General features: G+C 37.7%; 2 protein-coding genes across 2 annotated transcripts; both read right to left on the bottom strand.

Moving 5' to 3' along the window:
- Positions 1–10,404: 10,404 nt before the first annotated feature.
- LOC110702163 (glutamic acid-rich protein-like) lies at positions 10,405–10,974 on the bottom strand. Its single transcript, XM_021879840.1, has one exon. It carries the CDS (start codon positions 10,972–10,974, stop codon positions 10,405–10,407), a length of 570 nt encoding a protein of 189 aa, XP_021735532.1.
- A 418-nt stretch (positions 10,975–11,392) lies between these two features.
- On the bottom strand, positions 11,393–17,078 carry LOC110702162. The gene is made up of 6 exons (XM_021879839.1): positions 16,108–17,078; positions 15,284–15,386; positions 14,195–14,773; positions 13,664–13,957; positions 12,770–13,576; positions 11,393–11,785 (listed from the first exon to the last, which is right to left on the bottom strand). The coding sequence occupies exons 1-6, from the start codon at positions 17,076–17,078 to the stop codon at positions 11,393–11,395; spliced, it is 3,147 nt and encodes a 1,048-aa protein (XP_021735531.1).
- Between the last annotated feature and the right edge of the window lie 787 nt (positions 17,079–17,865).

Genomic DNA, 17,865 nt, shown 5'->3' with positions numbered 1-17,865 from the left:
ATCGTATCAGCAGTAATCACTAATGAACAACAATGAACACCATAATATACATGAATATATTATATTAAATAAATTGTTATTTTACAATTTATAAAAAATTATATAAATAAAAACGTAACAATGAACAACAAAACACCAAATCCTTGAATATTGAATCTTTCGTCTATGAGCAATTGCTGTAGATGTAATACTACCTGCATCAATTAAATTAAAACCCCAAAAATCAGAAAAAATTTCGAACCAATAACCTGGAAACTAATAAACCCAGAACTTTAAACAAAGAAAAAACCATTGTTACGTTTTAGTCTAGAACCTAATAAACCTAGAAAAAACCAATAATCTAGAACCTAATAAACCCAAAAAAAACTAGAAACAAAAAACCCAGAAAAAACCAAAGGAATTCGAACCTAGAAAATTCGAAAAAAATCCGAACCAAGAAACCCAGAAATTTAAACAGAAAAAACCAAAAAAATTCAAACCAATCAAATTCGAAACCCAGAAAACAATCCGAACCCAAAAAACCGAGAAAAAACCAAAGGAATTCAAACCCAAAAATTCGAAAAAAAATCCGATCCCAGAAATTTAAACCCAAAAAATTCCAAAAAATTCAAGAAACTAAGAAACCGAGAAAAAATCGAGAAAAAAACAAAAAAAACCAGGTATTCAAACCTAGAAAAACCCCAAAAAAACGAAAAAATTTCGAACCCAGAAATTAAAACACGAAAAAAACCAAAAAATTTCAAGAAAATACCTTGCTTGGTAGCTATAATTGAAGAAGAAAGTGCGAATATCAAGAAACAAGAAGAACGAGTGATTTGAGAGATTAGAGAGATCTGAGGTGCATGCGGATTTTGGAGATAATTAAGCTAAGGGAGATGAGAGAGAAGGAGCTCTGAATGAATTTGAGTGAGAGATAGAGGGGCTGAGGGAAAGAATAAAAGGAGCCTGATTTTCTTTTTTATTAATTGGCAACGGTTAACCGTTGCCAACACTAATCCTTTTAAATTTTTTTTTTAAATTCACAATTGGCAACGGTTAACCGCTGCCAAATCTCCCCCCCCCCTTTTTTATTTTTTTAAAAAACAAAAAAAAACTTGGCAACGGTTAACCGCTGCCATAGGTGGTGTAATTGGCAACGGTTAACCGCTGCCAAATCTCCCCCCCCCCCCTTTTTTTTTAAAAAAAAAAATTTAGATTTGGCAACGGTTAACCGTTGCCAACTTAACCCCCCCCCTTTTTTTTTTTTTAAAACCAATTGGTAACGGTTCACCGTTGCCACAGGGGGGTATTAAAATGGCGCTCAATAAAGTTAGCAACAGTTTTCATGAACTGTTGTCGTAGGGGGGTTGCCTATTTCTTTTTTTCTACTAGTGTATGCATGAATATGATAGAGAAAATATGCTTGCTTGTATAGATTCTTTATTGGATGAATGCTATAAATTAGGTGAAACTTATATAACTGGCAAAAGAGAACTAAAAGAAAAACGTAATGAGTGTGAAATTGCTATTGCTAGTTGTGATCACCTAGAGATGGTTTGCCATAACTTGAAAAATCAAGTTGCTGAACTAGAAGTTGAATTGGACAAGTGCAAGGTAGAACTAGAAAGGGCCAGATCTTCTGAACTTGACTATCCGAGTGATGGTGAAGAAGATCTGATCTCCTGGTTCCCCAGAGACTTATCAACTACTAGTGAAGTTCTTGATTTTTCAACAGTCATAAGTAAAGCAAATTCTTGTAATAGAACTTCTCTGTTGAAGGCCTTTGAAACATTGGCTTTCAACTTAGAAAATTCTCACAAAGAAATTGCTTCACTTAAAGCTGTTCAGTCCCCTGGTTCTCCTACTGGAACCAGCGTTGAAGTCAGCAGTATGATTAATGAATATGAAAGCGCTATCTGTAAGTTACATGCTGAATTTAATCAACTAAAAAGTTAAAAGCAATCAGTAGTTATTGACATGTCTAATGACCCTATGGTTTTAGATCTTAACTTACAACTTGCAACTTTAAAAAGTAACTTTGAGTTTTGGAAAGAGAAAAACGAGTTGTTAGTTAAGACACTTGAAACAAAAGAAAGGGAATTGCATGACAGTCATAGACACGTGGATAAGCTACTGAATGCACAAAGAACTTTGAACCATCTGACTTCATCAGGAGGAAACAAAGGAAAATTTGGTCTTGGTTATACTAGACAGAGAACCAGGACTAACTGGTCTCCCAGAGAAACCACCTGGATCAAAGAATATCAGCGAGGTAAGTATGTCATGACTAAAGAGATGCACATGTGTTTTCATTGTGGTAACAATGGACATAAGATACATGAATGTCCAGCTAAGAAAATTAGTGCTAATGAGAACAGCAAGAGTGTAAAGTATGTGTGGAGAAGAAAGGATCAACAAGATATTAATGTTGTTGAAAAGGGACCCAAGTGTGTTTGGGTTCCTAAAACTAATGTTTGATTTACTCTTGCAGGCTAGAGTGAAGGGAGACACCTATTGGTATTGGGACAGTGGTTGCTCAAGACACATGTCCGGGGATAACAGCAAGGGAACCATCACTGGTTTAGGTAAGGTTGGTAAGACACTTTCTAATGCAATAGATGATGTTTATTATGTTGAAGGATTGCAACATAATCTCTTGAGTTTTTCTCAATTATGTGACAAAGGTAATAGAGTTGAGTTTCAAGCCAACCTATGTCACATAGTTAACTCACAAACAGGAGAACTTGTATGTGAGGGAACCAGGAAGCATGATGTCTACATCACGTTCTTAGATATAATCCCGCAAGACAAGTCCATCTGTTTGAGAGCTGTTTCTGACAATAATCAATGGATTTGGCATAAGAGGTTTGGACATGCTAGCCTAACACTTCTAAACAAACTTAAAGCACGTGACTTAGTGGTAGGTCTTCCTAACATTAAGTACGAAGCTAATAAAGTTTGTTCTGAATGTGTAAGGGGGAAACAGGTCAAAATCTCTTTTAAGCCTAAAACTGTTTTGAGTACCAGCAGACCATTTGAACTTGTACACATTGACTTGTGTGGTCCCATGAAAGTACAAAGTCGAAGAGGTCATAGATAAGTCTGTGTTATGGTTGATGATTATTCCAGGTACACTTAGGTAATGATGTTACACACAAAGGATGAAACGTTTGAAGAATGGGTAACATTGGTGAAACAAGTGGAGAACCAGCTCACCCATAAGCTGGTCTCGGTAAGATCAGACCATGGTACTGAATTTGATAATGCTAACTTTATTGATTATTGTAGGGAACATGGAGTTAGTCACAACTTCTCAGCCCCTAGAACACCTCAACAAAATGGTGTTGTAGAAAGGAAGAATAGAACTCTTGAGGAGATGGCGAGGACGATGCTCATTGAGAGTGGTCTCCCAAAGAGTTTTTGGGGTGAAGCTGTTGACACTGCTTGCTATATATTGAATAGAGGTCTCATTAGACCAAAGTTAAATAAGACTCCCTATGAACTTCTTAAAGGTCGAAAGCCCAACATCACATACTTTCGTGTCTTTGGATGTAAATGTTATGTGCATAATAATGGGAAGGACCAGCTTGAAAAGTTTGATCCTAGAAGTGATGAGGGAATCTTTCTTGGATACTCTTCTCACAACAAAGCATATAGAGTCTTCAATAAAAGGACTCTTTGTGTTGAGGAGAGTGCCCATGTCATTTTTGATGAATTTAACATGTCTTCTGAGATTGCGCAGGTACAACATGATGAAGTGATTGGATTAATGAATTTCACGGGGAACCAGTATACTGGTCTCACAGATGAAGTGCAAGCAGATCTAGGCCTACCAAATACTCCACCAGATGATAATGATGAAGTGCCTAGAGAAGAAAATGGAGATAATGAGGATTCTGAAGGGGAACCAAGTCTTGATGGTTCCTCAAATAACAGACAGGTAATGAGTTCAGGGGGAACAAAAGTTGGTACCACCCCTGAACCTGAGGTAAGTAATGATAGAGGAAACAACATGAATGTGAATCTTCTTGGTTCTTCAGAAGAAGAAGAGATTCATGAACATGCTGGTTCCCAACTTAATAAGGAAGCACAAAACAGTCTTAATTTCAAAAGTTTTAGATATCAATCTTCTCATCCCACTGATCAAATATTTAGTGATATAAATAAGGGGACTCAAACGAGAAGAAGTGTTTTTCAAAACTTTTGTGCTTTCTATTCTTTCCTGTCTAATGTAGAGCCTACTGACTATAAAATGGCATTGACTGATCCTGATTGGGTACTAGCTATGCAAGATGAGTTAAATCAGTTTCAGAGGAACCAGATTTGGCACCTGGTTCCCCGTCCAAAGGAAAGATCAGTCATTGGTACTAGATGGGTCTTTAGAAACAAGTTAGATGACCTTGGTACTATAGTCAGAAACAAAGCAAGGCTAGTGGTGCAAGGGTACAATCAACAAGAAGGAATTGACTATGATGAGACGTTTGCACCAGTAGCTAGGCTAGAGGCTATTAGGATTTTAATTGCTTATGCTGCTCACATGAATTTTAAGCTGTTTCAGATGGATGTGAAGATTGCCTTCCTTAATGGCTATTTGAAGGAAGAAGTATATGTGGAACAACCACCTGGCATTGAAGATGCACTGTTTCCCCAGCATGTATATAAGTTAGATAAAGCATTATATGGCTTGAAACAAGCTCCAAGGGCTTGGTATGAAAGACTGTCCAATTTCTTGATGGCAAATGATTACAAGAGGGGAACAATAGACAAGACCTTGTTCATAAGAACCAGGGGCAAACACTTGATTGTAGTACAAATTTATGTTGATGATATTTTATTTGGTGCTACTAATCAAACTTTGTGTGATGAATTTGCAAATCTTATGCAGAGTGAATTTGAAATGAGTATGATGGGAGAACCAGGGTTCTTCCTAGGGCTGCAGATTAAGCAAACAAATGATGGTATAATGATTCATTAACAAAAGTAATTAAAAGAGCTGCTGAAAAAGTTTGGCATGGAGAACAGGAAAGCTTATGATACACCTGTTCCCACATCCACAAAGTTGGATGCTGATCTTAAGGGAAAAAATGTTGAAGCTACGCTTTATAGAGGAATGATTGGTTCTCTACTTTACCTAACAGCTAGTAGACCTGACATTGTGTTTTCTGTTGGTTTGTGTGCTAGGTTTCAAAGCAATCCAAAGGAATCTCACTTGAAGGCTGTTAGAAGGATACTTAGGTATCTTGTGGGAATAGCAAATCTGTTTTTGTGGTACCCCAAAGGCAGTACCATTGATCTCATTGGATATACAGATGCAGATTATGCTGGTTTCCTAGTTGATAGAAAGAGCACATCAGGTATGGCACACTTCCTTGGCTCTTGTCTTATATCATGGGGTTCTAAAAAGCAAAATTCAGTGGCCCTATCCACAGCAGAGTCAGAATATATAGCTGCAGCTTCATGCTGTTCCCAACTACTGTGGATAAGGAACCAGCTGAAAGATTTTGGTGTTATTTATAAAAGTGTTCCTATCTTTTGTGATAACACTAGTGCAATCAATATTTCAAAGAACCCCGTGCAACACTCCAAGACCAAACACATTGAGATAAGACACCATTTTCTAAGAGACAATGTGGAAAAAGGATTGGTGGAGATGTTGTTTTGTAAAAGTGAAGATCAAATAGCTGATATCTTCACAAAGCCTTTATGTAGAGAGTCTTTTTGTAGGTTAAGAGTCCTTTTAGGTCTAGTTAGATTTTAGGCGTTGGCTTCAATTATTTCCTTCAATGATTGGTTAGAATAAGTATGCTTTTGTATTGATTATGTATATAACTATGTTGCTTACTTACAAATATTGTGTAAATAACCTAAGTGGATTATTGTTGCATAGAAAAAAGAGAAGTAATTTTGAAACATGCTGAAAATAGAATGACTGGTTCAGTACAGGTACCAGCAAGAGGAAACAACAGTTCAGCTCTGATATGTCATCCGAAAATATTTTATTTTTGGAAGATTACTATAAGATAATTTCTTTTTGGAAAGAATTATCTTATTTCAGTTATTCCTATCCTACAAAGAGGAAAATACATTTAATTGCCTATTTTATAGTTGGTTGATTTTTTTTGGTAAAAAGATAATTACCATATTTTAAATTTTCAATTTTTGAAATTATCTTTTCTGTTTATTTTGATTCTCAACCAGCTAGTTCTTGGAATTCATATGTCTGTGCGATTGATATAAATACACATTAACACATTGATACAGCTTCACATCAAATCATCATTCAATTCATCTTCTCTCTCGTTCAAAAGTGGTACCCTAATCACTGTTCACTCCGTTTTCATCTCTCTCAAATTCCTTTAAAGTCTGAAGCTTGTTTGCTACAATGGGAAGGAAATCAGCCAAGACTTCAGCTAAGAAAGGAAAGGAGAAGACTCAAGCAAGTGAGTCCACTCAATTGAAGGAGACCTCCATCACTGAAACTAACCCTACTCCGACTTCATCGAGCAATTCACCTCCTACCACCACAAAGAACCCATCACCACCTCCGTCTCCATCTTCTAAATCACCCTCACCTCCACCTCCCAAAAATGCCCCTTTACCCAAAACCCCTGAGGCTGATGATTCCGTCATCAAAGAACCTGCCTCATCTCAGGGGGACCAGCCCAAAAACGCTGAAGAACTCTTCAATACTGTTGGAGAAAGGGAAGAGGAGGAAGTTAGAAGTGAAAAGGAGGATCTGCAGATTATTGGGCAAAAAAAGGGGACTTCAACACCCTTGGTTCGCAGCAGAGTGACTAGGTCTTCCCCGAAAAAGATTGGTGAAGTAGTAGTGGAGGAACAGTCGATGGAATCTGCTGGTTCCAAACAAAAGAGACCAGCACGGAAGTCTATAAGAGGTATGTCAGTAGAATCTCCATCTGTTGGTATGACTGATTTAGGTTCTAGGATTGTGTAATCTGGGTGTAAAAGAGAAGTTGGTTATTTTGATGAAGTTGCCTTAAGTGATGTGAAAGAGTTGTTAGAAAATCAGGGTTGGATGCCTTTGTTTGATGTCTGTGATGCTAATATTGATGGTGTTAGAAAGTTTTATGTGAATTTGAAACAAATGTTGGATAGGTCGTTAGGTTAAGTTGTGAATGATGTTGAAGTGAATGTGTCTGGTCCAAGTTTGGCTGGGTTGTTGAATATACCCAGAGATGGTTTTGATGAGTATTCTGGAGATGGATGGCCCACACTTATTGGGGTCAGTCCAGATGAAGTGCATGACTTTGTGTTTGGAGGGAAAGTTCCAAAGAAAGCTGGAACTTTTAAAACTGGTAGCTTGAAGGAACCACTGATGTTGGTTCTTCATTCTCTGTGTAACAAGATGATTATCCCTAGAGCACGAGGTAGGGGTTTTGTGCGCATCATGGAAATGGTGCTTATATATTTGCTGATGAAAAAGATTAAGATAAATCTTCCTTCCCTAATGATAAACCATATGATGAATTGTTATAATTCATCCCACCACTCTCTTCCTTATGGATCTTACATAACTAAGCTTCTTAAAGAGAATAATGTTTCTCTTAGTGGATCAACTGCTTCTGTAATAGTGTTTACCAAAGGAATTCTGAAACAAAAGGGGTTGATCATAAGTGCTGGGGTGCTGAAGTTTAGGGAGGAGGAACCAGTAGAGACTCCTAAGCCTGCCAAGAAGAAACAGAAGGCAGAGGAACCAGCAGGTCAGAAGGTTATTCTTAAGAGGCTGGAGAGTCAGGAAGAGAAGATGAGTGTTGTAGGGGATCAGCTTAGCAAGTTAGTGACCTTAGTGGAAGGTTTATCTACTTCGTTTATTATGAGGATGAGCAAGTTAGCGAAACAGGTTGCTGGTAGTTCTGGAATTGAGAAGGAACAAGTTAAGGAGGACCGGCAAGTAGACCAGCAGGAAGATGACAATGAAGAGGAGGAGAACCAGGATGAAGCAGCTGAGGAGGCTGACACTGAAGAAGAGGAAGGAGATGATGAAAATGATGATGATGATGATTGAATCTGTTTTCTTTTTCATTTAGCCTACCTTTATTATATATTCTGAATAACTGATTCTGTTGGACTGTTTTTATTCCTCCCAATCCATGAACTTGTTTTGATATGGATTTGGGCTCTATCGTTCACTTTTGTTGGTTTATATTAAACTATGATCTTTATTGATGGCATGGCTTTATTTTGAATAATCTGACCTTCTTTTGCAGCACTTTATTTGTATAATGGTTGATGCCATTGGATGGTTTAGCAAGTTACTTTATGCATAAGATGCTACTTTTGCATATCTTTTTAATGATGCCAAAAGGGGGAAAATAGTTGAAGTTGAAGCCTAGAGTCTTTACTAGTTTAGATTGAGTCGTTTTTTAGTCTTTTTACTTTTACTTTGACTTTATTTTATTTTCTGTTTAGGGAACCAGTTGGCTTAACTGACTTTTTCCATTGAGTCTTGAGTTCTTGAAGTTTTTGACTACTTTCTTTTGAGTATGTTCACAGGTGCAGAAACTTCAAATGTTTGTCATCATCAAAAAGGGGGAATTTGTTGAGTCCCTTAGGTTTTGATTGATAGTTTTGAATGATGACAAACAACTAAGGGAAACAGGTCTTTGAAAGTGTTCAATACAGTTGGGGGAACCAGCTAAAATAGAACATTGTTTCCCTAGATAAGTTATTACTTAAATGAGATAGTTGTTGAACTAACTTATCTTTATACAGGGAACAGTTCGATGATAAATGAGCTATGCACTGGTATGGAACCAATATAAATTGTTCTCTCAAACTGCTTTTATGAAAGGCAGTTACTTATTTAGTATTGTACATTAACTTTGTTAAATGTGCAGTATCTAAGTTGATTTCTTAGATTGGAAGCTTGAAAGGATTTTCGATCAACTTAAAGGAAGGTCCTTTGGTCAATAATTAAGTTCATTCATGGAAGCTTTCAAGACTTAACGAATGCATGAAGGAAGACTACACTCAAAGAGTTATTTAGGAACTTCATGTAAATGCTCCGTAGTATAACTTATATAATTGAGTATATAAAGTGCTTTTAATATATTAAATATCGTTATGAAATTTAGTACAAGGTTTGGAACAAATTTCATAACATATTCAGTTCAGGGAACCAGGTCAGGGAACCAGGTTAATTGAACAGATTATTCAAGCTGCTGTTTTTACAAAGATTTTAGAAAAAGGATAATTTCCGAAAAATATTGATTTAAAATATATCCAAGCAGCTAAAGATAAGATGATATGTTTGGTTAGCTAAAAACTAGGAAGTATTTTATCCTAAATTGATTTTATCTTGTGATCAAATTAATTAGGATAAATACTTATCATAAAATCGCATATATCTTATATGCATGATTTAAGGGTTTAGCCAACTAACCTATATACATCTTACTCTGAATAATCAGAAAGATGGCTCTCACGCATTTTCAATAGAGTTCTATTCTTTGAGAGCTAAAAGCACTAATTCAATTATTAAGTGATACACAAGAGCATAATAGTGTTTTAACGTTTTTCTCTATTTGACTTTTGAGAGTTAGATCATTAGAGAGTTCTTGATCTTGTATTAAGTCTTTGACAGAGGGGTTGAAGACTTGGTGAGTGTTTGTGAGTTCAAACACACTAGGAACTTACGAGGGTAAGTTTAGAGCACATTCGGAGTAGAGTGTGGGGTTTACTGGTTCCCGGAGTAGGGAAACAGTAGAGTGTTCTTTGTCTTTATTTTTCGGAGTAGATTAATAAAGGACTTAGGATAGGAGGACGTAGGCCAGAGTTGTCTGAACCTCGTTAAATCTGTGGTGTTCTTTATTGCTTTGTTTTATTCCGCTGCATAAGGGAACCAACACAACTGGTTCCTTACACATAATCCGAAAAGAAGCAAAAATTGATAACGATTATTTAACACTCAATTCACCCCCCCCCCCCCCTCTTGAGTGCACATTGAACCTTCAAACTCCAATTAAGTACTCAAATAGGTTTGAATACAACCAACAAACTTAAGACTCAAATGAACAAGTTAGTGAGGCTAACTGGTTCCAAAAACTAACTATCAAACTAACTCCTCTAAACTATCAAACTGAACTAAAAACTGAACTACTTGACACACTCTACACTATCCTAGGCTTTCGTACACTACTTCCCCCTTTTGGCATCATTAAAAAGTACTCTTAAGTAGTATGTTACAACCACCATTCAAGTAGTATGCTGCAAGAAGAGATTAGTCAAACAGTTCGTACCATAGTAGAATTAATGGTCCATACAAGCCAACAAAGTTCAACAAAAGGAACCCAAATCCACATCAAAAATAAAGTTCATGGATTGAGTGAGAAATATACAGACCAACAGAATTAGTTATTTTAGAATAGAAATAAGGGGGAGGGGAAACAAGAGCAGAAACCAGCATCACTCCTCATCATCATTCTCTTCCTCTTCCTCCTCCTCGTACTTAGCATCATCTTCTGCATCAACAACTGGTTCCTCTTCATCCTCCTCATCTTCTTCACCATGCTCTTCTTCCTCAGGTTGAGTCTGTGGAGGAACAGAACCTATACCCGGAGCCATCTGAGCTTCAGTTTCAGCTAACTTTTTCTCCATCTGCTCCATCCTAGTAGTGAAAGAAGTTGACAAGCCTTGAACCAAACTTATTATCTTTCTTAGCATATCCTCCTTATTCTCCAACCGTTTCAGAATCACTTCCTGACCTACTGGTTCCTCTACCTTCTTCTTCTTCTTCTTCTTCTTCTTCTTTGATGGGGGTCTTATCTCCTCTACTGGTTCCTCAATTTTAAAACTTAACTCATCACCACTAATGTCAAGACCCTTTAGCTTTAGGATTGCTTTTGTGAACACCGTGACAGGCACAGTCAACCCACTCATAGTAACATTGTTGTTTATAAGCAATTGAGTAATGACAGAACCATAAGGCAGAGAATGGTGGGATGAACCATAACAATTTATAATGTGATCCAGCATCAAAGAGGGGAGATTAATCTTAATTCTCTTCATCATGAGATACATCAGAACCATCTCCATGATGCGTACTGTTCCCCTTCCTTGAGCCCTTGGGATCAAGACCTTGTTGCATAACAAATGCAGAACCAGCATCACTTGCAGATTTAAAGACACCAGGTTTCTTGGACATCTTTCCTCCAAACAAATACTCATAAATCTCATCACGAGTGACCCCTACCAACATGGGCCACCAATCACTAGAATACTTATCAAACCCGTCCCTAGGCATCCTTAACATACTAGACAAAGTGGAAACAGACAAGCTTACATCCACATCATTCACACGAGAACCAACAGACATATCAGGCAACTGTTTCAAATTCACATAAAAATCTCTAACTCCAGACACATTAGCAGCACTACAATCAAACAATGGCATCTATCCTTGATACTCAATCAAACTTTTAAACTCAGACAAAGCAGGCACATCAAAATATCCCTTATCAACACGACAACCAGAAAGAACCAATCGAGCATTTAAGTTAGTAGAACCAGTAGTTGGAGATTCTACAGACATACCTTTTGTAGTGCGAGGGGTTCTTGCTGGTACCCATTTCCTCTTGGTTCCCTGAACAGAACCAATGGACTGTTCCTCCTGAACTTCCTCAATAACCTTCTTCACTGAAGACCGAGTTACCCTACCACGTACCATGACCTCTTCAGTGAGTGTCCCCTCCTTGTGACCAGTGACCTCTACTTCATCATCTCCTACACTCTGACCTTCATTACTGACGACTTCCAACTCCTGGCTTAGGGTTTTTTGTGCTTCCTTCTAATGTTCCCCCTGAGACTGAGTTGGTTCCTTAATGATGGAACCACCAGCTTCTGAAGGATCAGTAACAAGCACGGTTTATTTTGATTTTGGTTGGGTTGATTTTGGTGGTGAGGTAGATTTTTGTGGTGGATCTAGGGTGGTGGTTGGTAATTTTGTGGGTGATGAAGTTTTGGAAGTGACATTGGTTGGAGGTTCAGTTGGGTTTTGATCGAGTTGAGGAGAGTGAGGAGCCACATCAGTGTTTCCTTGAGATTGTGAGGAATCACTTGCATGTCCCCTTCCCTTGCCTCTTTTGGCTAAGGATGAGCTTGTTTTCTTACCCATGACGATTATGCAATTGTAGATCAGAAAATTGAAGACGAAGCTGATGAACAGTAACCGTTGTGAATAGTGATGTTTTTTAACTTTTGAACATAGAACAAGAAGGAGAGAGATTTTCGAGTGATGATGAGAGCTGTGAGCCGAACAAAGGGTTAGAGAGCATATATTTGTAGCACAGAAATAAGAGAAAAAAGAAAAAAAAATAAGTCGGTTAAGCCAAAGAAAGAGCAACGAAACAAATTCAAAAATTGAAATCAATTTTGGCAATGATTATTTGCCTTAAATATCTCAACCGACCTAAAAATTAGGCAAGTGATATATTGCCTTGATCAATGGGTCAAATAACTGAAATAAGATTATTTCCTTCTAAAAGGAAAATATCTTATAGTAATCTTCCAAAAAATATAAAATATTAATCGGATGACATATCTGAGCTGATCTGTTGTTTCCCTTTGCTGGTACCTATACAGAGCCACGTCACCCTATTTTTGGCAACTTAGCCTGATTTCACCTGTTTCTTGCACCAATGATTCTCAACCCTTTTGGGATCTTAAACCATTTACACAAAACTTGAAGGATTTCGACACATACTATACAAAAGAATACCATTCTAACCAGTCATTGAGGGAAGTAAATGAAGCCAAAAACCTAAAATCTAACTAGACCTAATAAGACTCTTAAATTACAAAAAGACTCTCGACACAAAGGTTTTGTGAAGATATCGACTATCTGATCTTCACTTTTACAAAACAACAACTCCACCAGACCTTTCTCCACATTGTCTCTGAAGAAGTGATGTCTTATCTCAATGTGTTTGATTTTGGAGTGTTGGACAGGATTCTTTGAAATATTAATTGCACTAGTGTTGTAACAAAAGATAGGAACACTATCGTAAACAACACCAAAATCCTTCAGTTGGTTCCTTATCCACAGTAACTGGGAACAGCATGAAGCTGCAGCAATATACTCCGACTCTGCTGTGGATAAGGCCACTGAATTTTGCTTTTTAGAACCCCAAGAAATTAGGCAATAGCCAAGAAAGTGTGCCATACCTAATATGCTCTTCCTATCAACAAGAAAGCCAGCATAATCTACATCTGTGTACCCAATAAGATCAATTGAACTACCTTTGGGGTACCACAAGCACAGATCTGTTGTTCCCACAAGATATTTAAGTATCCTTCTAACAGCCTTGAAATGAGACTCCTTTGGATTGCTTTGAAACCTGGCACATAATCCAACAGAAAACACAATGTCAGGCCTACTGGCTGTTAGATAAAGGAGGGAGCCAATCTTCCCTCTATATAGTGAGGTTTCAACATCTTTTCCCTTTAGATCAGAATCCAATTTAGTGGATGTAGGAACAGGTGTATCATAAGCCTTGCTGTTCTCCATGCCAAATTTCTTCAGCAACTCTTTCAAGTACTTTTGCTGATGAATCATGATTCCATTTTCCATTTGCTTAATCTGCAATCCTAGGAAGAATCCTAATTCTCCCATCATGCTCATCTCAAACTCACTCTGCATAAGATTAGCAAACTCATCACATAGTACCTGATTAGTAGCACGAAATAAAATATCATCAACATAAATTTGTACTATAATCAAGTGGTTCCCCCTGGTTTTGATGAACAATGCCTTATCCACTGTTCCCCTCTTATAATCATTCTCCATAAAAAAGGTAGACAATCTTTCATACCAAGCCCTTGGAGCTTGTTTCAATCCATATAGTGCTTTGTCCAGCTTGTATACATGATGGGGGAACAGCTTGTCCTCAAAAGCAGGTGGCTGCTCTACATATACCTCTTCCTTCAAGTAGTTATTCAGGAAGGCAGCCTTTACATCCATCTGAAACAATTTCATATTCATGTGAGCAGCATAAGCAATCAAAATTCTAATGGCCTCTAATCTAGCTACAGGTGCAAAAGTTTCATCATAGTCAATTTCTTCTTGTTGATTGTAACCTTGCACCACTAGCCTTGCTTTATTTCTGACTATTGTACCTAGGTCATCCAATTTGTTTCTAAAGACCCATTGTGTACCAATGACTGACCTATCCTTTGGTCTAGATACAAGATGCTAAACCTGGTTCCTATGGAACTGATTTAATTCATCTTGCATTGCTAGAACCCAATCAGGATTGGTCAAAGCCATTTTGTAGTCAGTTGGCTCTACACTAGACAGGAAAGAATAAAAAGCACAAAAGTTTTGAAAAACATTTCTTCTCGTTTGAATTCCCTTGTTAATGTTACTAATGATCTGATCTGGGGGATGAGAGGAATCGAATTTATAACTTTTGAAAGTGAAATCATTTTGTGCTTCTTCATTAGGTTGGGAACCAGCATGATCGTGAATCACTTCTTCTTCTATAGAACCAGAAGGATTCATGTTCACGCTGTTTCCATTAACATCACTTACCTCAGGTTCAGGGGAGGCTTCTTCATCCATTCCCCATAAACTCCTTACCTGTCTATCACTTGGGAAGCCATTAGGTCTTGGTTCCCCTTCTGAATTCTTGTTGTTCTCATTTTCTTCTCTAGGCTCTTCACCATCATTATCTGGTGAAGCATTAGGAGAGCCTAGATCTGCTTGTACTTCACTTAGAGAACCAACATCATGGTTCCCCGTAAACTCCATCAGTCCAATCATTTCATCAGGTTGTACCTGCGCAATCTCAGAAGACATGTTAAATTCATCAAAAATGACATGGACACTGTCCTCAACACACAAAGTCCTCTTATTAAAGACTCTATATGCTTTGCTTTGAGCAGAATATCCAAGAAAGATTCCTTCATCACTCCTAGGATCAAATTTATCTAGCTGGTTCTTCCCATTGTTATGTACATAGCATTTGCATCCAAAGACACGAAAGTATGCAATATTAGGCTTTTGACCTTTAAGGAGTTCATAGGGAGTCTTATTTAACTTTGGTCTCATGAGACCTCTATTCAGTATATAGCAAGCAGTGTCAACAGCTTCACCCCAGAAACTCTTAGGAAGACCACTCTCAATGAGCATCGTCCTCGCCATTTCCTCAAGAGTTCTATTCTTTCTTTCAACAACACCATTTTGCTGTGGTGTTCTGGGGGCTGAGAAGTTGTGACTAACTCCTTGTTCCCTGCAATAACCGACAAAGTTAGCATTATCAAATTCAGTACCATGGTCTGATCTTACCGAGACCAGCTTGTGAGAAAGCTGGTTCTCAACCTGCTTCACCAATGCTACCCACTCGTCAAATGTTTCATCTTTTGAATGTAGCATTATCACCCAAGTGTACCTGGAATAATCATCAACCATAACACAAACATATCTATGACATCTTCGACTTTGTACTCTCATGGGACCACATAAATCAATGTGTGCAAGTTCGAAGGGTCTGCTGGTACTCAAAACTGTTTTAGGCTTAAAAGAGATCTTGACCTGTTTCCCCTTGACACATTCTGAACAAACTTTATCTGCCTCATACGTGATGTTAGGGAGCCCTACCACCAAGTCACGAGACTTTAGTTTATTCAAGAGTGTCAAGCTAGCATGTCCAAATCTCTTATGCCAAATCCATTGGTTATTGTCAGAAACAGCTCTCAAACACACAGACTTGTCTCGAGGAATTTTATCCAGAAAGGTAATGTAAACATCATGTTTCCTGATTCCCTCACACACAAGCTCACCTGTTTGAGAGTTAACTATGTAAGCCCTCAACATAATATACATTATCAATTGCATTTGAAAGTGTCTTACCTACTTTTCCTAAACCAGTGATGGTTCCCTTACTGTTATCTCCAAAGGTGACACTTCCACCATCAAAGGCTACTAGTGAAAGGAATTGCTTCTTATCCCCGGACATGTGTCTTGAGCACCCACTGTCCAAATACCAATAGGTACCTCCCTTCACTTTAGCTACAAGAACAAATTAAACATTAGATTTAGGAACCCAAACATTCTTGGGTCCCTTTTTAACAACCTTAGGCTCTTGTTGGTCTTTTCTTCTCCAGACTAACTTGATACGTTTATTGTTCTTATTCACACTGTTCCTCTTAGCTGGACATTCATGAATCTTATGTCCATTCATACCGTAATGATAGCAAACATACATTTCTTTAGTCATAACATACTTACCTCTTTTGAATTCTTTAATCCATGTGGTTTCTCTGGGGGACCAGTTAGTCTTGGTTCTCTGTCTGGTATATCCAAGACCAACCTTTCCCCTGTTACCTTTTGATGAGGTTAAAAAACTCAATGTTTCTTGTGCAGTCAATAATTTTTCAACATGTCTATGACTATCATGAAGTTCCTTTTCTCTGGTTTCAAGAGTCTTAGTCAACAACTCATTTTTCTCTTTTAGAAAATCAAATTTACTTTTTAAGGCTTCCAGTTGTAAATTAAGATTTGAAACCATAGAATCAATAGTCATGTCAACAACTATTGGTTGATTGCCCTTTTTCAATTGATAGGTTTCAGCATGCAATTCACAAATAGTATTTTCATATTCATCTATCACATCACTAATTTCTACGCTGGTACCTGTAAGGGAAACAGTGAATTGTGCAGCTTTAAGTGAAGTAATTTCCTTGTGAGAATCTTCCAAATTACGAGCCAATATTTCAAAGGCTTTCAACAAAGAAGTTCTACTATAGGAATTTGCTTTACCTCTAGCTGCTGAAAAATCAAGAGATTCACTGGTGGTTGATAAGTCTTTGGGGAACCAGGAGGTCAGATCTTCTTCACCATCACTAGGATAGTCAGGTTTAGAAGATCTTGCCTTTTCCAGTTCCACTTTACACTTATCCAATTCAACTTCTAGCTCTACCACTTGATTTTTCAGTTCATGGCAAACTTCTTCTAGGTGATCACAACTAGCAAAAGCAATTTCACATTCAACACGTTTTTCTTTAAGGTTTCTTTTGCCAGTTATGTAAGTTTCGCCCAATTTATAGCAATCATGTAATAAAGAGTCAATACAAGCAAGCATATTATCTCTATCATATTCATGCATATCTTCTCTAACTTGTTCTAAGTTTACCTTGTGTTCATGTAGTACATCCTTCTTTGCCATCAAGCATTTTCTGAATGTACTGGTTCCCCCTTTGGTTCTTGGATCAATGTTGTTTCCCTTAATGTTTACAAAGGCGGTCATGCAAACATCAGAGTTAGGTGATTCTTCATCCTCATCAGACCCTGAGTCAGAATCACCCCACATGGATGCTATCATAGCATTCTTGAAGGCTCATTTATCGCCAGATTGGGACTGTTTGTCCTTCCACCTAGGATAATCTCGAATAAGATGTCCCTTATCACCACACTTGAAGCAACCTGCAGAAAAGAAGTTAGACTTCTTAAAGTTCTTACCTTTGAAGTTCTTCCTCTGGTCTCGAATTGATCTCTCAAATCTTTTAGCAATCATGCCAATCTCATCTTCTTCCTCTTCTATAGTTCCCTTAAGAGCCATGCCTCTGGCTGGTTCTTTCTCAGACTTAGAGTCAATCAACATCTCATGAGTCATGAGGGTACCAATTAGCTGTTCCAGAGACAAGGTGGACAGATCTTTTGCTTCATAGATTGTTGTTACTTTGGCTGTCCATGCATCTGTCAAGTTGCGCAAAACTTTTCTCACAAGATCCTCATCAGAAAAGTTCTTACCAAGAGATTTAGGATCATTGATAATTGTCATAAATCTACGAAAACAATCATTAATCTTTTCATTTTTATTCATAGCAAACAGCTCATACTTAGATATAAGTAAATCAATTTTGGACCAT

Source organism: Chenopodium quinoa, unplaced genomic scaffold (assembly GCF_001683475.1).
Source record: "Chenopodium quinoa cultivar QQ74 unplaced genomic scaffold, ASM168347v1, whole genome shotgun sequence".
NCBI lineage: Eukaryota > Viridiplantae > Streptophyta > Magnoliopsida > Caryophyllales > Amaranthaceae > Chenopodium > Chenopodium quinoa.
This window is presented reverse-complemented; position numbering and strand designations above follow the sequence as displayed.